The 21040-nt window shown below is 56.5% G+C and overlaps 4 protein-coding genes across 7 annotated transcripts; 2 read left to right on the top strand and 2 right to left on the bottom strand.

Annotated features, from left to right (window-relative positions):
• The first annotated feature begins 614 nt into the window (after positions 1-614).
• On the top strand, positions 615-3225 carry NDUFC2 (NADH:ubiquinone oxidoreductase subunit C2). The gene is made up of 3 exons (XM_059493993.1): positions 615-827; positions 1732-1878; positions 2729-3225. Exons 1-3 carry the CDS (start codon positions 689-691, stop codon positions 2776-2778), a joined length of 336 nt encoding a protein of 111 aa, XP_059349976.1. The 5' UTR covers positions 615-688; the 3' UTR covers positions 2779-3225.
• A 2676-nt stretch (positions 3226-5901) lies between these two features.
• Positions 5902-7058, bottom strand: LOC132070343 (thyroid hormone-inducible hepatic protein-like). 2 transcript variants are annotated; one of them, XM_059467036.1, is made up of 2 exons: positions 6568-7058; positions 5902-6282 (listed from the first exon to the last, which is right to left on the bottom strand). In XM_059467036.1, exon 1 carries the CDS (start codon positions 6985-6987, stop codon positions 6586-6588), a length of 402 nt encoding a protein of 133 aa, XP_059323019.1. In that variant the 5' UTR covers positions 6988-7058; the 3' UTR covers positions 5902-6282; positions 6568-6585. The 2 variants fall into 2 exon arrangements, with proteins under 2 accessions (XP_059323019.1, XP_059323020.1); XM_059467037.1 differs by having other exon boundaries at positions 5902-6277.
• Positions 7059-11789: 4731 nt separating this feature from the next.
• On the top strand, positions 11790-12916 carry LOC132069594 (thyroid hormone-inducible hepatic protein-like). 2 transcript variants are annotated; one of them, XM_059465902.1, is made up of 2 exons: positions 11790-12253; positions 12544-12916. In XM_059465902.1, the coding sequence occupies exon 1, from the start codon at positions 11834-11836 to the stop codon at positions 12233-12235; it is 402 nt and encodes a 133-aa protein (XP_059321885.1). In that variant the 5' UTR covers positions 11790-11833; the 3' UTR covers positions 12236-12253; positions 12544-12916. The 2 variants fall into 2 exon arrangements, with proteins under 2 accessions (XP_059321885.1, XP_059321884.1); XM_059465901.1 differs by having other exon boundaries at positions 12539-12916.
• A 1992-nt stretch (positions 12917-14908) lies between these two features.
• On the bottom strand, positions 14909-16042 carry LOC132070333 (thyroid hormone-inducible hepatic protein-like). 2 transcript variants are annotated; one of them, XM_059467024.1, is made up of 2 exons: positions 15574-16042; positions 14909-15288 (listed from the first exon to the last, which is right to left on the bottom strand). In XM_059467024.1, the coding sequence occupies exon 1, from the start codon at positions 15991-15993 to the stop codon at positions 15592-15594; it is 402 nt and encodes a 133-aa protein (XP_059323007.1). In that variant the 5' UTR covers positions 15994-16042; the 3' UTR covers positions 14909-15288; positions 15574-15591. The 2 variants fall into 2 exon arrangements, with proteins under 2 accessions (XP_059323007.1, XP_059323008.1); XM_059467025.1 differs by having other exon boundaries at positions 14909-15283.
• Between the last annotated feature and the right edge of the window lie 4998 nt (positions 16043-21040).

Here is a 21040-nt window from a genome sequence, read left to right as displayed (position 1 = left end):
GAGTTCAGGCTTGTGCATCCCTTGTCTGCTTCAGGGGCCAAGGTGCCAGGGCTCTGCAGCAAACCTGCGGTCTAGGTCAGTAGAGACATTAACTCCCGTTGCAAAGATGTTAACACCCACACTTCACCCATCAAACTCTTTGTAAAGACATGAGCTTTCCTCTCATGGACAAAGGCTAAATTATACATTTTTAGGCAAGAGTTTAAGGAGCCTTTGGGACCTGTGATGTGTTTTGTTAATGCAGGTTTGTTTAACGGTTCCGTCAATCCTGCTACAGTGGCAAATGATTTAATCTGATTTCATATTAATTAAAAACGAAAAAACTAACACTATGGGTTAGGTATCAGACTTTAATCTGAGCTCTGAAAATTAATTGCGTTCGATTTTAGTGCTTAATTAATCCCCTAATTTACTTCCCGGCCGGCCTCGCTGGCCCTGCAGTGGGGCCGGCTCACCCAGTGGGGTTCGGGCTCCAGGAACCCCCTCCCCGAGCCGGCTAAGGCCGCTCAGCCTCGGGGTGTGGGGCGGGGATGGGTTTGTGGGGTGGCAAGTTGGATTTTGGGGTGGGTTTTCGGTAAAATAGCCATAAGCGGGGAAGGCAGCGGAACCCCGGAGCACGGCGCAGGCCGGCGGGGGAAGGCGCTGCCGCCGCACCACTCCCCCCGGTCACCTTCGGCGGGCGGCAGCCATGGTGTTCCTGCCCGACGAGTCGCGGTCGCTGCCGCCGCCGCCGTTGCTCAACAAGGGCTCGGTGTGGCTCGGCTTCGCGGGGTGGATGTCGGCGCTTTTGGACAACGCCTTCAACCATCGCCCCGTCTTCGGAGCCGGTGCGGGGGGACGGGGGCAGCCCGAGGGGAGGGGGAATGGAGCGGGGTGCGAGGGAAGGGAGGAGGTGAGGAGCTGGGGAAGGGGCTGTGTGGGGTTTGGGGTCTCTGAGGGATAAATGAAGGGGGAAAGGGGAAGCAGCTAAGGAATGAGGAACTGCAGAGGAAATGGGGGCGGGCGGGCGGATTTGGGGTGACCTTGAGGGTCACAGGGGCTGGGACTGGGGAAGAAGCCCCGAGATCCAAGGCTAGGGGTGGGTAAAGGGAATATGTGGGCCTGGGAAAGGGGTGTGTGGGATTTGGAGTCACTCTGAAGCATAAATAAAGGGGAGGGAAAGGGAAACAGCCAGGAGTGAGGGGCTAGAGGAGGTTTGGGGGCTGCAGGAGCGGGTATGTGGGATTTGGGGTGACCTAGAGGGATGTAGGGGCTGGGGAAGCGGAGGGAGCGCTGAGGTAAGGGAATGGGGAGATAGAGGGAGTATGTGGGCCTGGGGAAGGGGTGTGGGGCTTGGGGTCACTGAGGGATAAATGAAGCGGGGAGGGCAAGAGAGGGAGCCCTGAGTTCGGGGGGGCTGTTGGAGGGGAAGGGAGTTCTCTGTGTGATTGTGGGGATGGGAGTCAAGGGCTGGGAGCCCTGAGGTGAGGGATTTGGGGAACTGGAAGGGGCTGGGAAAGGGACATCGTTTGGAGGTGGAGGGGATCTGAGGTGACTCCCTGAGGGTGGTGGGAAGGGGAGGGAGCCCTGAGGAAAGAGGGGCCTGGCAGGGGCCATGGGAGCTGTGGGTACTGCAGGGACCTTGGCAGGGGCAAAGCAGGGAGAGAGGAGTGCCTGGGGAAAGGGGGCCCTGCCTGAGGCCCACGGGGAGCTGGGAGAGCTGGGGACAGCTCCTCTCTCCTCCTGCTGCAGGCATCCACCGGCAGGTCCTGTTGGCTACCCTGGGCTGCGTTGTGGGCTACCACCTGGTGAAACGCGCCGAGTACATGCATGCCAAGGTGGACAGGGAGCTGTGCGAGTACATCAGGCACCATCCAGAGGACTTCCGGCGATCAACAGGTACACTCAGCTGGCATTTTAGGAGAGACCTCAGCCTGCCATAACCTGTGTGCAAAGATTTTGCTGGTCTAAGGCTTCCCTGCTCCTTCACAATCTAAATTGCAGCAGGCTAAAGGATTTTCTAATGTGAAAATAGATGTTGTTATTGAGCTGTTAATAACGCATCGATGACCGCCTCTTCCTCCTAAAAGCTCATTTTAGTATAAAAGTAGCAGAGCCAAAAAAAAAAAAAAAAAGGATAGACCAAACTTGTACCACTGAAGAAGAAATAATGGAAATTAGAAATCACAGGTTTTATTCTTGTAACTTCACAATTGTACTGCCTATTCCTGTAAAATGCCTGTTGCATTGTTGCCTGTTGCATGTAGATTCAGAAATCTCATTATGAATATTCAGAAAACAAGCAGAACAAGTGAAAAAAGAATAAATAAGAATGGCAGGAAACCTGAATTGGTGTTGGCTTAGAGCAATGGTGAAGAACAGGGTTTTTTTTACTACACATAGTCACTGAGCCCAACGATGCAATGGCAAATTTGGGTGAAAATTGTCCATTTTCTAGTACAGTAGAGTTGGGGGACTCTGGCAGTTGGATTGTGGTCTGCATCATGCCATGTTGGAAGGAGTATGAAGAAATAAAAAGCTGTAACTACTGAGATTCCTCCACAGGGACCTGTAGAGCAGTATGGGAAAAAAAAAAAAAAAGTTGTGCATTTAGTTACAAGAGCAGCTAATAGTTTGCTGTGGGTAGCAAAAATCAGACTTTTGGTGGCTTTGTTAACATCAAAGATTTAGTATGAAACATCTTCTGAATCGACCTCAAATGCTGATTAGGTTTTCCCACCTCTTGCAGGAAAGAAAAGAATAGGGCAGCTCTTGGAGGATTTCCAGCCAGTTCGCTGAGTGGTGACACATCACAGAATGAATTCCTGCCATCCTGAGAACTTCAGCAAGGTGACTGCAACTCTTGAACCGTCCATGGCTTAAAAGATGAAACTTTACTCACTTTCATATAATAAAAGCTTGATTAAATAGTTATTGTTTAATTATTTGCTCTTCTGTTCCTTTATGGTTTGTCAGTACATGGATGACTGATACTTGTAACTGAATAATAATTTTGATTGATGTTTTTTTCAGTTGTTTTAATTGCAGGAATGGAAAGTTGTTCACACAACATATATTGTATAAATCCCAGAGAGCAGTTCTGTAAGTTCATATGTTTTACTTCTCAGTGGCATTTCTCCTGACCCTTGAACATGTTCTTGGCCAGCGCCTGTAGATGCTGTACCCAAAGTCTCGCTGTGAAATTCTTTCTGTACAGCTAAAAAAATACATGGTCTATTTAATTAATTCTATCTCTATGGTTTTTATTATTATGTTGCTTTTTCTTTCTTGATAATAAGGATCCAACCTTTCTGTTGTCCCTCTTGGTTGCTGGCTCCTGAATCCAAACACTGACAATTTCTGGGGGCTGAGGAGGTGGTGTTGATTTGGGTTTGGGGGATTCTTACTCATTTTGCATTTTGGTTCAAAACTAGGCTTTATTAGTTTTCTTCCTCACATTGAGCTTAATGCCAGGACACTGCTCTTTGATGGATATGATGTCCCTAAACAGATTTAAAAGAAGTGCTGCCACTCTGATTTTGTTCAACAATCTGGAGGAAGAAGATCTTTCCCCGTGCTGGCCAGCAACAGTGTGGGTACAGAGCCAGCACCCCCTGCCACACCAGGATGCCTGATCTGCCCTGTCTGCCCACATCCCCCTGGGACCAGGGCAGGAACCTCTCACCAGCTGTGGCCAGCAGCAGTGGCCAGCAGCAGGGCCCTGTCAGGCCTTGGCACATCCCTGGGGCAGCGTGGTGCAATGCCCTGCAATCAGAGCAGGCACAAGGTTCCTGTGGCACACCGGGCTCGGAGCCAGCTGCAGGGACAGCGGCTCCCAGAGAGAGGCCCACGGGTCCTGGGGGATGCAAGCAGCCCACAAGACGTCAGCAAACCCTTCCAGCTGCCCCAGGTCACCGGCCTTTGGGGACATCCTGCGTCACCCACTGGTCATGTTCAAGAGCCATGGTTGGACCTTCACCCCGTGTCCTGCTGTGACACTGCCCTGGGGCACCAGAGCCTCTCCGGCTGCTGAGCGCTGCCCAAGCCCAAAGCCATGGCTGCAGGGGACTGCAAGTGTCCCTCACTGTGACACCAGCAGGCTTTGACCCCAGCCACCCACCAAGGCCCACACAGCCACTCACTCACTGCCCCACCAGCAGGATCAGAGAGACAATCAAGGGCAAGAATGAGAAAAGATGTGGGCTGAAATAAAACCAATGTAATAGGGAAAGCAAAAGCCATGCATGCAAACAGAGCAAAGCAAGGAATTAATTCATCACTTCCCATGGGCAGGTGGGTGTTCAGCAATCCCCAGGACTGCAGGGTCCATCACAGGTAATGCTGACCTCGGAAGACAAAGGCCATCATTCCAAGTGTGGCTCACTTCTTCCCCACACTATATATACTGATGTGTTATCGTTTGAAATGTCCCGTGGGTTGGTTGAGATCAATTATCCCAACAGTGTTTCCTCCCACGTTTCCATGTGCTGCAGTCTCTACACCAGAGTGGCAATACAGAAATGAGAAAAGAAAATTAACTCCACAGCTGCCTAAACCAGCACAGCCAGCAGTGTTCTCCAGGGAACACAGATCCCACCCTTGAGCAACAGACAGATAAACCACCAGAGGGACATTGCCCCCTCCATGGTTCTCTCCTCTGCAGGAACCAGTCCCCATCCATTCCTTATGGTTCAACACCTGTCTCAGCAATGAGCATGGAGACCAGGGAGCTCCAAAGGCACAGCTCCATCATGTCCCAGCCAGAGGTGCCATTGCAGTGGGGCTGGCCGAGGACTCTCCCAGTATGCCCCTCATGCTCCGTTTCCTCTGGATATCACAAGACTGCAACATTGCCCAGACTGAGGAGAGACAGAGAGCAGATGAGCTCTGAAATCCTCCCTCTGTCTGGAGGGAATTCTGTTTGCCCTCAATAGGGAAACTCGCTGACTGGCAGCTGCTTTCCTAGAAAAGCAGGACTCCTGGGTGCTGGTGCAGTGAGATCCTTGGGTCCCAGTGGCCACAGAGCTGGTGTTTGGGCAGCCTGTCCTCAACGCACCGTCCTCTCTGGGGAGCCACGCCATCGCTCAGGAGAGGGAAAATGTCACCCTCATGTCCAAATGACTATGTATAATCCCCAGTGCCTCCTGCTGAGACATCTCCCATTACTCTGGATGTCCCAAACCCCTCAGAACTGTCCTTGACCACCCTTGATCCTGGCCATGGCCCTTTCAGAGAGGGCACTTCTGGGTCTGGCCTCAGCTGCCTCCTCCAGAGCCCCCAGTCCCCTCAGCAGTTCACACCCCCACAGCTGGCTGGAGACCCTGTCCCTGCTGCCCACGCTGGGGAAGGACAAGCCAAAGCCAGAGTGGTCTCAGCAGCTGAGAGAAATGGCGTGATCAGGAGAGAGGAGATGGGAATCTCCAGTGTATCCAAGGGCTGGGGTGTCTGTACATGGAGCTGGGATCTTGGGGCAGCTGCTGCCTAGAGGGGCTGAGACCTACAGCTCTGCTGCCCCTCACTGTTGCATGACTGGGCCGAGTGCTGGTCTGACCCGCATTTTTTGTGCACAGAAATCAGGCATCACCTTTTCTCTGTGTTGCTGTCAACAAAGGGATGAAACATTTCAGCCTGAGGCTGGTGACACAAAGGAACAGGTTGCCCAGTGAGTTTGCACAGGCCCTGAGGTTCAACACACTCCTGAGTCACCTGTTCTAGTGCAAGATGTCCCAGCACACAGCAGAGCATTGCACTAGGTGATCTCTGAAGATCCCTTCCAACACAATCTCACAGCTCTGGGATTCTTTGTCCCATTCACATTCCCCAGCATGGCTATGGAAAGATCCCACCCTGCAGAGCCAGTGTCCCCCTGCCATTGTCCCTGGGGCACTCCATGAGTGAAAGCAGCACACTGACAACACTAGCTTCCCAGGGATTCTTTTATTAGAAATAACAGTGGGAAAAGCCCTTGGAGTCCAGGTACCAGCTGGAAAAGGGCTTGGCAATCTCCAGGGACTGTTGGAAGTCGAGGAGACAACACAACACATCCAATTTGGTGCCACTCTTTGAAAATAAAGAGGAGGCCACGAGCCTGCAGCCCTTCCAATGGCCTTGCCAGCACAGCCGGATGCTTCTTCCTATGAGGATAAGGCACCATCTGATTCTGAAGTGCTCACAGCCATCTCCGGTGCCGATGCCGGCAGATCCCATCAGCTGCCACGGAGCGGGGAATGCCAGCGGGACTGGGGAGAGCCTGCAGTGGCCAGCCACGGGGACGTCTTGTGCTTCCGGACACCAGCACCTGTCCTGCAACAGCAGCATTCCTTAACTCCAAGGATCATCCCAGGGGGACACAAGGACCATCACCCCTGAGTCCACACACCCTGAAGCCCAGCAGTCTCTGCACAGAGCAATGGGCCAGGCTCCCTCCTCCAGCATGGAGAGGGATATCCATCCCCAGCTGAGGGGACAGCCCCCATTCCCAGGCCCTTCCCAGCACATCCCCACCCCTTCACTGCTGGGCACCTCTCCCAACAGGGAAGCCACCCACTGTCTTGCTGCCCCTGGACTGTGCATGTCCCCAGGTCTTACCTGGTGGCCAGGACAGGGTCACCAGCTGGGCTGCCCCTCGCTGAGGTTGATCTGCTCCAGGATCTGGCTGTACCTGCGGGTCAGGGCGTTGGTGTCCCTGGTGAGGTGGGTGAGGACCTGCTGCAGGCCAGTCAGGTGCTGGGACAGGCGCTCCTCGAGCTGGGCATCCTCGGCCCCGTTGCTGTCCAAGGATGTGTCGCCGTCGGTGTCGGCACCGCTGGGGCTCTGGTCACCCCCAGAGGCCAGGCCTTTCTCCACCATGGGCTTGATGGCCTTGAGGAGCTGGTAGCGCTCGTAGAGGTCCGTGCGGCTCTCGGCAGCCGGGGCTGCCCCCTCCTCCTGCGGGAAGACCCCTCGCAGCAGGCTGGGGAACATCACCTCCTGCTCCATCTTCTGCGTGGCTGAGAAGTACTGCTCCATGGCCCTTCTCCTACAGCTCTGGCACTGCTGCTCTGGGCTCTTCTCACAGGCTCACTGCTCCCTGGCCCTGCGGGGGCTTTTTATGCAGTGCTGGGGCACGGCCCTCCCCTGCTGTCCTCCCCTGCCAGCCCTGCTTGGGCTGGATGCCCTTGGGGTCGGGCTTGGCTCCAGCCCAGCCGGGGCTCGGCCCTGCTGTGTGTCCCTGGCTCTGTGCAATCTTTCCTGGCCCAGCCTCCCCGTGGCCTTCACCCGAGCTGGCCGGGGGTCCTGCTGCCTCCCCATGCCAGGAGCCACGGGGTGGTGGGCAGCCAGGAGGAGAGGTGCCCAGGGTCTCTCCCGTCCTGTCCTGTGTTATCTCAGTGCCCCAACACGTTCAGTCCTGGGGCCCTCTGCCTGTGGCTCCAGCTCCTGTGCCCAGTTTGGGAAGGCTGCAGGGGACAGTCACCTCCCCTCGTTCCTGCTGCCATGCGCTCAGGACGTGAACACTGCGGGGACATTGAGCAACTCCTTTAGCACACACAGGGAAATCTGGAACACACTGGAAATTCACTGGAACATTGTCCCACTGGGTGTCTGGGGGACAATGGAGCCTGCTGGTGACCAGAGATTTGGGTGCCCAGAAACTTCCAATGCCCCCAAGCTCCCCCTGCATCCAGCAGAGATGTGGACAGGGACAGGGACATGACTCCATGATGTGTACCTGCTGTGGCAGCAGCACAGTGCCATTGCTGCCCCCAGGGGATTGTGGACATGCGTTCCCTGTCATTGTTGCTATTCTGGGAGAGCAAAAGCCACAGCCAGGGCACCAGACAGCATTGTCTGTCCCTCCATGTCCCTGTGGTGCATGGAAATCAGGGACAGTGGTTCTGTGTGTGGAAAGGCTGTGGGGTACCTGGTTCCTTTTCCTACCCTTTGTGCTGGCAGCTCTCCCTCTGTCCCAGCCCTGCCACGCACTCTTTGCCCACCCTTTCCCCACCTGTCCTGGCCCCCCCTCTTGTCCCTTTCCTTGTGTCCTGGCATCTCTTTGTGCCCTGCCATGGGGCCCATTGCTGCACCAAGGAGTGTGGGTGCTGCTGGCCCCGTGCAGGTGCCAGACAGAGCCTTGGCCACATCAGGCCACCTGTGGAGCTTCCTGGAGGTGCAGGCACATGACAGGGCTCTGGGCATAGAGCGACGCAGTGAATGATTTGCCCTTCTGCTCCCCCCACCGCCTCCCTAGCTGCTCATAGGGAGCATGGCAGAATGTTTGGGGGTAACACAGGCTCAGCAGACATTGATGGCTTCCCAGGTCATTATCCTTGGGTCATGAATAATTGCCAAATCCTCTCTGGGCCTCTGAAGGTCATGTTTGCCAAAATTGCAACCATATATCTCCCACATCCGAATGGGAGACACTGGGTACAGCTTGGGAGTTGCCGCTGCCAGCAGGGATGGCAGGAGTGGGAGGGCAAGGACTGCTGCTGTTGGAGCACAGTACAGCCACAATGGGGGTGCAGCATGGCTGGCTTTGGGCTGAGCTGAACTGGGGTGCCCAGCCCTGGTTTGGTGCCCCGGGCAGGCTGCTCAGGACCAGCAGGGCCCCCAGGAGCTGCACTGATATCCTCAGGTCTCTGCTGCCACAGACACCCAAATTTGGGCAACCTCAGCCCTGACCTGGCGGGTCCAGCCCCTGTCCCAGCCTCAGCTCAGAGTGCAGGTCATGCCACCACATGTGTCCCCAATGTCTCTGTACCATGCCGGGCACATGCTCCAGTCTTATCACTCTGTGGCACCAAGGGAGGGGAGCGTGGCACCATGCTCAGCAGATGGAGCTGGGAGGAGAAGGAAGAGGGGCACAGTCAGAGGGACAGCAGTTGTCTTGCCAGGTCAGCATGACATACTGTGGAGCCCTGCTATGGGAGAGAGGCCAGGTGGCAGAATGGGCACCTGGCTGGGCTAGGAGGGGACAGCAGGAGGGGACAGTGGGAGAGCTGCCAACACTGAGGGTTGCAAAACAGGGGAAGGAGCCCATGGCCTTTCCCAAAATAGAACCAATTCCTGCAATTGGCACATACTGCAAGATAAGAAGGGACAGGAGTCCTGGCCATTGACCAGCCATGGTCTGGGGCTGATGCACTGGGACCCACAAGCCAGGTCAGGCACAGGACAGGCCTCAGGGGGTCTGGGCCAGGAGCCGGGGCTGACAATGAGGAGGAGTGCCCCAGTTCTCTCCTGTCCTTTCCTATCCTATCTCAACCCCCCCACCATGTTCAGTTCTGGGGTCCTGTGGGAGCGGGCCCACCTCCTGAGGCCTGGTGTGTCCAGGCTGCAGGCAGTGGTGCTGCTGGGAATGTCACCTCCCCCACTCCTCCCTGCCATGCACTCAGGATGTGAACACTCCAGGGACATTGAGCAGGCTCTGCCCATCACTGCCAGGCTGAACATGGCAGCAGACTCCAGTGTGGGACATCTCCCTGGGAGTGCTCTGCTGCATGGAATCCTGCATGGGTGTCCTGGGTTGACTATATCATGCTTTTATCCCCAGTAGTCTTGATCCGTTCATGCTGAATAATAAGTTCTCCACCTTTAGGACTTGTTGCAGAGAGTGAAAGGGGCAGAGAAGAAGCAGCAGTTTGTTTTCACACACTGCACTCACTCCTCCACATTCCTGCTCCTGGGCTGTGTTGTCTGTGGATGGACAGACAGCGGGACAGAGCTCTCCGTTGTTTAGTGAGTTTTAGCTAGCTGAGGCAAACAAGTTCCCTGGCCTGAGGGTTTTTTTCCCTTTCTCTGGGCCTGTTCAAAGCTGCTCTGGCCTGAACACCAGCAGGGCACTGGCAGCTCACACCTGGGGCCCACCGGGCCGGGCCTGGGCTGCGGCATTTCCAGCGCCTGAGGGACTGATCAGAGACTGAAAGAGCTGAGCTGCAACCCGGGGAGGGGACTTTTCTGAGTTTGTGATCTGTTTTGGAGCAGCAAGGGGTTTTATTGTTTAACATTGTTTAGATTTTATTGTTTAATAAATAGGTTTTTTTCCACTTTTCTCCAAGGCCGTATTTCCTCCCAAACCGGATGCGGAAACGGACCAATGTAATCTGCGGTCGTAGAGGAGCCCCTCTGAGGGTTCTCTCCCATTTTTGCCCTGAACCAGAACACTGGGTCATGAGGACGTGCAATGGTAACAGAGATGGGACCAAATGCCACAGAGGGAACTGCATCCATGGCACAGAGCTTTCATGGCCAATTGTGGGGCACAGGTGGTGCCACCTTCACAACCAATACCCCATCCTGGAGTGGACCCCATGGCTTATCAATGGCCAGGACTCCTGTCCCTTCTTATCTTGCAGTATGTGGCAATTGCAGGAATTGGTTCTATTTTAGGAAAGGGCACAGGATACTACCTCCCCTGTGCAATTTTCAGTGTTGGCAGTTCTCCCACTGTCCCCTCCTGCTGTCCCCTCTTAGCCCAGCCAGGTGCCCATTCTGCCACCCGGCCTCTACCTCTCAGCCCTGAACCCACTGCTTCTCCTCTCCCTAGTGGGGTCCCCAATGGAACAGAGAGCATTTGTTAAATATTCATATCCGGAACACAAAAAGCTGGGGAGCAATCAGAGTCTGCTTGGCCCCGGTCCGCCAGGCTCTCTATGAGCAGGTTGAGATGCAGTGGGGTGAGCAGAAGGGCAAAGCCTCTCCTGTGTCCCCAATGCCTTATGATGTGCCTGCACCTCGAGGAAGCTCCACAGATGCCCTGATGTGGTCAAGGCTCTGTCTGGCACCTGCACGGGGCCAGCAGCACCCACACTCCTTGGTGCAGCAATGGGCCCCATGGCAGGGCACAAAGAGATGCCAGGACACAAGGAAAGGGGCAAGAGGGGGGGCTAGGACAGGTGGGGAAAGGGTTGGCAAAGAGTGCGTGGCAGGGCTGGAACAGAGAGGGACAGAGGGAGAGCTGCGAGCACCAAGGTTTGCAAAAGGAACCAGGTACCCCACAGCCTTTCAACACACAGAACCACTGTCCATGATTACCACACACACCAGGGACATGTAGAGAGAGGCAATGCTGTCTGGTGCCCTGGCTGTGGCTTTTGCTCTCCCAGAATAGCAACAATGGCAGGGAACGCATGTCCACAATCCCCTGGGGGCAGCAATGGCACTGTGCAACAGCAGTTACACATCATGGAGTCATGTCCCTGTCCCTGTCCACATCCCTGCTGGATGCAGGGGGAGCTTGGGGGCATTGGAAGTTTCTGGGCACCCAAATCTCTGGTCACCAGCAGGCTCCATTGTCCCCCAGACACCCAGTGGGACAATGTTCCAGTGAATTTCCAGTGTGTTCCAGATTTCCCTTTGTGTGCTAAAGGAGTTGCTCAATGTCCCCGCAGTGTTCACATCCTGAGCGCATGGCAGCAGGAACGAGGGGAGGTGACTGTCCCCTGCAGCCTTCCCAAACTGGGCACAGGAGCTGGAGCCACAGGCAGAGGGCCCCAGGACTGAACGTGTTGGGGCACTGAGATAACACAGGACAGGACGGGAGAGACCCTGGGCACCTCTCCTCCTGGCTGCCCACCACCCCGTGGCTCCTGGCATGGGGAGGCAGCAGGACCCCCGGCCAGCTCGGGTGAAGGCCACGGGGAGGCTGGGCCAGGAAAGATTGCACAGAGCCAGGGACACACAGCAGGGCCGAGCCCCAGCTGGGCTGGAGCCAAGCCCGACCCCAAGGGCATCCAGCCCAAGCAGGGCTGGCAGGGGAGGACAGCAGGGGAGGGCCGTGCCCCAGCACTGCATAAAAAGCCCCCGCAGGGCCAGGGAGCAGTGAGCCTGTGAGAAGAGCCCAGAGCAGCAGTGCCAGAGCTGTAGGAGAAGGGCCATGGAGCAGTACTTCTCAGCCACGCAGAAGATGGAGCAGGAGGTGATGTTCCCCAGCCTGCTGCGAGGGGTCTTCCCGCAGGAGGAGGGGGCAGCCCCGGCTGCCGAGAGCCGCACGGACCTCTACGAGCGCTACCAGCTCCTCAAGGCCATCAAGCCCATGGTGGAGAAAGGCCTGGCCTCTGGGGGTGACCAGAGCCCCAGTGGTGCCAACACCGATGGCGACACATCCTTGGACAGCAGCGGGGCCGAGGATGCCCAGCTCGAGGAGCGCCTGTCCCAGCACCTGACTGGCCTGCAGCAGGTCCTCACCCACCTCACCAGGGACACCAACGCCCTGACCCGTAGGTACAGCCAGATCCTGGAGCAGATCAACCTCAGCGAGGGGCAGCCCAGCTGGTGACCCTGTCCTGGCCACCAGGTAAGACCTGGGGACATGCACAGTCCAGGGGCAGCAAGACAGTGGGTGGCTTCCCTGTTGGAAGAGGTGCCCAGCAGTGAAGGGGTGGGGATGTGCTGGGAAGGGCCTGGGAATGGGGGCTGTCCCCTCAGCTGGAGATGGATATCCCTTGCCATGCTGGAGGAGGGAGCCTGGCCCATTGCTCTGTGCAGAGACTGCTGGGCTTCAGGGTCTGTGGACTCAGGGTTGATGGTCCTTGTGTCCCCCTGGGATGATCCTTGGAGCTAAGGAATGCTGCTGTTGCAGGACAGGTGCTGGTGTCAGGAAGCACAAGACATCCCCATGGCTGACCACTGCAGGCTCTCCCCAGTCCCGCTGGCATTCCCCACTCCCTGGCAGCTGATGGGATCTGCCGGCCCCGGCACCGGAGATGGCTGTGAGCACTGCAGAACCAGATGGTGCCTTATCCTCATCGGAAGAAGCATCTGGCTGTGCTGGCAAGGCCATTGGAAGGGCTGCAGGCTCGTGGCCTCTTTATTTTCAAAGAGTGGCACCAAATTGCGAGTGTTGTGATGTGACCATGACCTCCAACAGTCCCTGGAGATTGCCAAGCCCTTTTCCAGCTGGTACCTGGACTCCAAGGGCTTTTCCCAGTGTTTTTTCTAATAAAAGAATCCCTGGGAAGCCAGTGTTGTCAGTGTGCTGCTTTCACTCATGGAGTGCCCCAGGGACAATGGCAGGGGGACACTGGCTCTGCAGGGTGGGATCTTTCCAGGGCCATGCTGGGGAATGTGTATGGGACAAAGAATCCCAAAGCTGTGGGATTGGTTGTGTTGGAAGGGATCTTCAGAGATCACCTAGTGCAATGCTCTGCTGTGTGCTGGGACATGGTGCACTAGAACAGGTGGCTCAGGACTGTGTTGAACCTCAGGGCCTGTGCAAACTCACTGGGCAACCTGTTCCTTTGTGTCACCAGCCTCAGTCTGAAATGTTTCTTCCTTTGGTTGACCGCAGCACGGACAAAAATATGTTAGAAACTGTTATTGAAAAAGTGGATAATTCTTAAGCAAGTGTGTTTAAAAGTTTGGTTGTTATATTGTAAAGGAGGATAAAAGGGGAGTCATAAGACATACGGTACTCAATGTCCCATATTACACCTAAGTCACGTGCACCACTACCCAAGCAAAAGAAACCAGGCAGGACAGAACTGCAATGGGCCAAGCAAGCGCCTTAAACCTTCCTGCAAATGAAGGATCCCAACAGAAACCCATCCAAAGACTAAAAACAACAAAAAAAAGGGTCATCCGAGGCATTGAAGCCATATCACTCCACCTGGAACACTGGGAACATTGCTGCTCATGAAAGAAGGAGATCCAGCACTGGTGATGCAGCGTCCTCCACTGGAACGCTCCTGCTTGACCAGCGAGCCCCCTAAGCTTAAGGCCTAACTGTAATAAATCCTGAAATCACATTAGCACCAGGAGTGTGTTCCCATTTTTAACAGCACCACAAAAGCTGATGCCTGATTTCTGTTCACAGCAACTGTGAATCATTCCCACACTCTGCCCAGTCATGCAATAGTGAGGGGCAGCAGAGCTGAGGGGTTGGCACCTCTGGAAAGTAGCCTCCCTCAAGGCCCCAGCTCAATGTCCAGTCATCCCAGCTTTGGGATACAATGGAGATTCTCATTAACTCGCTGACTGGCAGCTGCTTTCCTAGAAAAGCAGGACTCCTGGGTGCTGGTGCAATGAGATCCTTGGGTTCCAGCAGCCACAGAGCTGGTGTTTGGGCAGCCTGTCCTCAACTCACTGTCCTCCTGGGGAGCCAGGCATGGTTCAGGGGAGGGGAAATGTCACCCCCATGTCCAAATGACTATGTATCATCCCCAGAGCGTCCTGCTGAGACATCTCCCATTACTCTGGATGTCCCAAACCCCTCAGAACTGTCCTTGACCCCCCTTGATCCTGGCCATGGCCCTTTCAGAGAGGGCACTTCTGGGTCTGGCCTCAGCTGCCTCCACCAGAGCCCCCAGTCCCCTCAGCAGTTCACACCCCCACAGCTGGCTGGAGACCCTGTCCCTGCTGCCCACGCTGGGGCAGGACAAGCCAAAGCCAGAGTGGTCTCAGCAGCTGAGAGAAATGGCGTGATCAGGAGAGAGGAGATGGGAATCTCCAGTGTATCCAAGGGCTGGGGTGTCTGTACATGGAGCTGGGATCTTGGGGCAGCTGCTGCCTAGAGGGGCTGAGACCTACAGCTCTGCTGCCCCTCACTGTTGCATGACTGGGCCGAGTGCTGGGCAGACCCACATTTTTTGTGCACAGAAATCAGGCATGAGCTTTTGAGATGTTGCTGTCAACAAAGGGATGAAACATTTCAGCCTGAGGCTGGTGACACAAAGGAACAGGTTGCCCAGTGAGTTTGCACAGGCCCTGAGGTTCAACACAGTCCTGAGCCACCTGTTCTAGTGCAAGATGTCCCAGCACACAGCAGGGCATTACACTAGGTGGTCTCTGAAGATCCCTTCCAACCCAAACAATCCCACAACTTTGGGACTCTTTGTCCCATTCATATTTCCCAGCATGGCCCTGGAAAGATCCCACCCTGCAGAGCCAGTGTCCCCCTGCCATTGTCCCTGGGGCACTCCATGAGTGAAAGCAGCACACTGACAACACTGGCTTCCCAGGGATTCATTTATTAGCAAAAACAGTGGGAATGCCCTTGGAGTCCAGGTACCAGCTGGAAAAGGGCTTGGCAATCTCCAGGGACTGTTGGAAGTCGAGGAGACAGCACAACACTCGCAATTTGGTGCCACTCTTTGAAAATAAAGAGGAGGCTATGAGCCTGCAGCCCTTCCAATGGCCTTGCCAGCACAGCTGGATGCTTCTTCCGATGAGTATAAGGCACCATCTGGTTCTGCAGTGCTCACAGCCATCTCCGGTGTCGGGGCCAGGAGATGCCATCAGCTGCCAGGGAGCGGGGAATGCCAGCGGGACTGGGGAGAGCCTGCAGTGGTCAGCCACGGGGATGTCTTGTGCTTCCTGACACCAGCACCTGTCCTGCAACAGCAGCATTCCTTAACTCCAAGGATCATCCCAGGGGGACACAAGGACCATCAACCCTGAGTCCACAGACCCTGAAGCCCTGCAGTCTCTGCACAGAGCAATGGGCCAGGCTCCCTCCTCCAGCATGGCAAGGGATATCCACTCCCAGCTGAGGGGACAGCCTCCATTCCCAGGCCCTTCCCAGCACATCCCCACCCCTTCACTGCTGGGCACCTCTCCCAACAGGGAAGCCACCCACTGTCTTGCTGCCCCTGGATTGTGCATGTCCCCAGGTCTTACCTGGTGGCCAGGACAGGGTCACCAGCTGGGCTGCCCCTCGCTGAGGTTGATCTGCTCCAGGATCTGGCTGTACCTGCGGGTCAGGGCGTTGGTGTCCCTGGTGAGGTGGGTGAGGACCTGCTGCAGGCCAGTCAGGTGCTGGGACAGGCGCTCCTCGAGCTGGGCATCCTCGGCCCCGCTGCTGTCCAAGGATGTATCGCCGTCGGTGTCGGCACCGCTGGGGCTCTGGTCACCCCCAGAGGCCAGGCCTTTCTCCACCATGGGCTTGATGGCCTTGAGGAGCTGGTAGCGCTCGTAGAGGTCCGTGCGGCTCTCGGCAGCCGGGGCTGCCCCCTCCTCCTGCGGGAAGACCCCTCGCAGCAGGCTGGGGAACATCACCTCCTGCTCCATCTTCTGCGTGGCTGAGAAGTACTGCTCCATGGCCCTTCTCCTACAGCTCTGGCACTGCTGCTCTGGGCTCTTCTCACAGGCTCACTGCTCCCTGGCCCTGCGGGGGCTTTTTATGCAGTGCTGGGGCACGGCCCTCCCCTGCTGTCCTCCCCTGCCAGCCCTGCTTGGGCTGGATGCCCTTGGGGTCGGGCTTGGCTCCAGCCCAGCCGGGGCTCGGCCCTGCTGTGTGTCCCTGGCTCTGTGCAATCTTTCCTGGCCCAGCCTCCCCGTGGCCTTCACCCGAGCTGGCCGGGGGTCCTGCTGCCTCCCCATGCCAGGAGCCACGGGGTGGTGGGCAGCCAGGAGGAGAGGTGCCCAGGGTCTCTCCCGTCCTGTCCTGTGTTATCTCAGTGCCCCAACACATTCAGTCCTGGGGCCCTCTGCCTGTGGCTCCAGCTCCTGTGCCCAGTTTGGGAAGGCTGCAGGGGACAGTCACCTCCCCTCGTTCCTGCTGCCATGCGCTCAGGATGTGAACACTGCGGGGACATTGAGCAACTCCTTTAGCACACACAGGGAAATCTGGAACACACTGGAAATTCACTGGAACATTGTCCCACTGGGTGTCTGGGGACAATGGAGCCTGCTGGTGACCAGAGATTTGGGTGCCCAGAAACATCCAATGCCCCCAAGCTCCCCCTGCATCCAGCAGGGATGTGGACAGGGACAGGGACCTGACTCCATGATGTGTACCTGCTGTGGCACAGTGCCATTGCTGCCCCCAGGGGATTGTGGACATGCGTTCCCTGCCATTGTTGCTATTCTGGGAGAGCAAAAGCCACAGCCAGGGCACCAGACAGCATTGTCTGTCCCTCCATGTCCCTGTGGCACATGGAAATCATGGACAGTGGTTCTGTGTGTGGAAAGCCTCAGGGGTACCTAGTTCCTTTTGGAAACCTTGGTGCTGGCAGCTCTCCCTCTGTCCCTCTGTGTCCCAGCCCTGCCACGCACCCTTTGCCCACCCTTTCCCCACCTGTCCTAGCCCCCCCTCTTGCCCCTTTCCTTGTGTCCTGGCATCTCTTTGTGCCCTGCCATGGGGCCCATTGCTGCACCAAGGAGGGTGGGTGCTGCTGGCCCCGTGCAGGTGCCAGACAGAGCCTTGGCCACATCAGGGCACCTGGGCTCCTGCAGAGCTTCCTGTTCCTCCCACTGCTTCCCATGCTGCTCAGAGCGCCTTCCTAGATTGTTTGCGAGTGACAGATGCTAGGCAGACTCCAATTTCCTCCCAGCCCACTATCCTTGGGACTTGCCAAATACTCTTGATGCTTTGGGGACCCCATTAGCCAAACATGTGACACCAAATCTCTCAGAGCCCACTGGGACACACTGGCTACAGCTGGGGAGCTGCCACTGCCAGCAGGGATGTCAGGAGTAGGAGGACAAGGACTGCTGCTGTTGGAGCACAGCTCAGCCACCACAGGGGCTGAGCATGGCTGGGCTTGGGCTGAGCTGAACTGGGGTGACCAGCCCTGGTTTGGGGCCCTGGAGAGGCGGCTCAGGATCTGAGCACTGATATCCTCTGCTGCCACAGACCCCCAGATTTGGGCAACCTCAGCCCTGACCTGTGGCCCTCCTGGCGGGTCCAGCCCCTGTCCCAGCCTCAGCTCAGAGTGCAGGTCGTGCCACCACATGTGTCCCCAATGTCTCTGTACCATCCCGGGCACATGCTCCGGACTTATCCCTCTGTGGCACCAAGGGAGGGGAGTGTGGCACCATGCTCAGCAGATGGAGCTGGGAGGAGAAGGAAGAGGGGCACAGTCAGAGTGACAGCAGTTGTCTTGCCAGGTCACCATGACACATGGTGGAGCCCTGCTCTCCTGCAGGGGACAGAACACCTGAGTGGCAATGGGAAGGGGTGAACCAATGAATTCCTTCTTTTACTTTGCTTACTTGTGAAGCTTTCACTCTTCCTGTGTAGCTGTCTTCATTTCTACCCACGACTTCTCTTTTACCCTCCCCAATTCTCTCCCCCTTTCCAGCTGGAGGGAGTGACAGACCAGCAGAATGGGGCTGAGCTGCCAGCAGGGCTCAAATCCTGATATCCACAGTGAAGCTCCAGCCCTGGGGCAGATATGTCCTCCCCTGAGGCTATACTAGAGGGACACTATGATGTCTCTGAACCTTCAGGATGCTCCATGGCAGCCCAGAAGTCCTGGGAGCGCGGGGCTGCCAGTGTGTGCAAACCTCAGTGCAGCACAGGGCAGCCCAGAATGCCAGGAGCACCCAGAAAAGGAGAAGAGGAGCACAGGGTTCAGGGCTGAGGGGGAGACGCCAGGTGGCAGAATGGGCACATGGCTGGGCTAGGAGGGGACAGCAGGAGGGGACAGTGGGAGAGCTGCCAACACTGAGGGTTGCAAAACAGGGGAAGGAGCCCATGGCCTTTCCCAAAATAGAACCAATTCCTCCAATTGGCACATACTGCAAGATAAGAAGGGACAGGAGTCCTGGCCATTGACCAGCCATGGTCTGGAGTTGATGCTCTGGGACCCCCAAGCCAGGTCAGGCACAGGACAGGCCTCAGGGAGTCTGGGCCAGGAGCCAGGGCTGACAATGAGGAGGGGTGCCCGGGTTCCCTCCTGTCCTTTCCTATCCTATCTCAACCCCCCACCATGTTCAGTTCTGGGGTCCTGTGGGAGCGGGCCCACCTCCTGAGGCCTGGTGTGTCCAGGCTGCAGGCAGTGGTGCTGCTGGGAATGTCACCTCCCCCACTCCTCCCTGCCATGCACTCAGGATGTGAACACTCCAGGGACATTGAGCAGGCTCTGCCCATCACTGCCAGGCTGAACATGGCAGCAGACTCCAGTGTGGGACATCTCCCTGGGAGTGCTCTGCTGCATGGAATCCTGCATGGGTGTCCTGGGTTGACTATATGATGCTTTTATCCCCAGTAGTCTTGATCCGTTCATGCTGAATAATAAGTTCTCCACCTTTAGGACTTGTTGCAGAGAGTGAAAGGGGCAGAGAAGAAGCAGCAGTTTGTTTTCACACACTGCACTCACTCCTCCACATTCCTGCTCCTGGGCTGTGTTGTCTGTGGATGGACAGACAGTGGGACAGAGCTCTCCTTTGTTTTAGTTAGTTTTAGCTAGCTGAGGCAAAGTTCCCTGGCCTGAGGGTTTTTTTCCCTTTCTCTGGGCCTGTTCAAAGCTGCTCTGGCCTGAACACCAGCAGGGCACCGGCAGCTCACACCTGGGGCCCACCGGGCCGAGCCTGGGCTGCGGCATTTCCAGCGCCTGTGGGACTGATCAGAGACTGAGTGAGCTGAGCTGCAACCCTGGGAGGGGACTTTCTCAGTTTGTCATCTCTTTTGGAGCAGCAAGTGGTTTTATTGTTTAACATTGTTTAGGTTTTATTTTTAATAAATAGGTTTTTTTCCACTTTTCTCCAAGGCCGTATTTCCTCCCGAACCGGTTGGGAGAGGGACCAATGTAATCTGCTGTCGTAGAGGAGCCCCTCTGGGGTTCTCTCTCATATTTGCTCTGAATCAGGACACTGGGTCATGAGGACATGCAGTGGGGACAGATTTGGGACCAAATGCCACAAGGAGAACTGCAACCATAGGACTGACCTTTCATGGCCAATTATGGAGAAGAGATGGTGCCACCTTCACACCCAATACCCCATCCTGGAGTGGAGGCCATGGCTGGTCAATGGCCAGGACTCCTGTCCCTTCTTATCTTGCAGTATGTGGCAATTGCAGGAATTGGTTCTATTTTAGGAAAGGGCACAGGATACTACCTCTGTTGAGTAACTTTCATTGTTGGCAGCTCTCCCACTGTCCCCTCCTGCTGTCCCCTCCTAGCCCAGCCAGGTGCCCATTCTTCCCCCTGGCCTCTACCTCTCAGCCCTGAACCCACTGCTGCTCCTCTCCCTAGTGGGGTCCCCAAAGGAACAGAGAGCATTTGGCAAATATTCATATCCCAAGAAGAATGAGCTGGGGAGCAATCAGAGGCTGCGGAGCCCCCATTCTGCCATGCTTTCTATGAGCAGCTTGGGAAGCAGTGGGGGGGGGGGTGGCAAGAGGGCAAAGCATCCCCTCTATCCCTCTATGCCCAGAGCCCTGTGATGTGCCTGCACCTCCAGGAAGCTCCACAGGTGCCCTGATGTGGCCAAGGCTCTGTCTGGCACCTGCACTCCTTGGTGCAGCAATGGGCCCCATGGCAGGGCACAAAGAGATGCCAGGACACAAGGAAAGGGGCAAGAGGGGGGGCCAGGACAGGTGGGGAAAGGGTGGGCAAAGGGTGCGTGGCAGGGCTGGGACACAGGGGCACAGAGGGAGAGCTGCGAGCAACAAGGTTTGCAAAAGGAACCAGGTACCCCACAGCCTTTCAACACACAGAACCACTGTCCATGATTTCCATGTGCCACAGGGACATGGAGGGACAGACAATGCTGTCTGGTGCCCTGGCTGTGGCTTTTGCTCTCCCAGAAGAGCAACAATGGCAGGGAACGCATGTCCACAATCCCCTGGGGGCAGCAATGGCACTGTGCTGCTGCCACAGCAGGTACACATCATGGAGTCAGGTCCCTGTCCCTGTCCACATCCCTGCTGGATGCAGGGGGAGCTTGGGGGCATTGGATGTTTCTGGGCACCCAAATCTCTGGTCACCAGCAGGCTCCATTGTCCCCAGACACCCAGTGGGACAATGTTCCAGTGAATTTCCAGTGTGTTCCAGATTTCCCTGTGTGTGCTAAAGGAGTTGCTCAATGTCCCCGCAGTGTTCACATCCTGAGCGCATGGCAGCAGGAACGAGGGGAGGTGACTGTCCCCTGCAGCCTTCCCAAACTGGGCACAGGAGCTGGAGCCACAGGCAGAGGGCCCCAGGACTGAATGTGTTGGGGCACTGAGATAACACAGGACAGGACGGGAGAGACCCTGGGCACCTCTCCTCCTGGCTGCCCACCACCCCGTGGCTCCTGGCATGGGGAGGCAGCAGGACCCCCGGCCAGCTCGGGTGAAGGCCACGGGGAGGCTGGGCCAGGAAAGATTGCACAGAGCCAGGGACACACAGCAGGGCCGAGCCCCGGCTGGGCTGGAGCC

This window comes from Ammospiza nelsoni, chromosome 2 (assembly GCF_027579445.1).
Source record: "Ammospiza nelsoni isolate bAmmNel1 chromosome 2, bAmmNel1.pri, whole genome shotgun sequence".
Lineage (NCBI taxonomy): Eukaryota > Metazoa > Chordata > Aves > Passeriformes > Passerellidae > Ammospiza > Ammospiza nelsoni.
The sequence above is the reverse complement of the archived record's forward strand: the minus strand, read 5'-3'. Positions and strand labels throughout refer to the sequence as shown.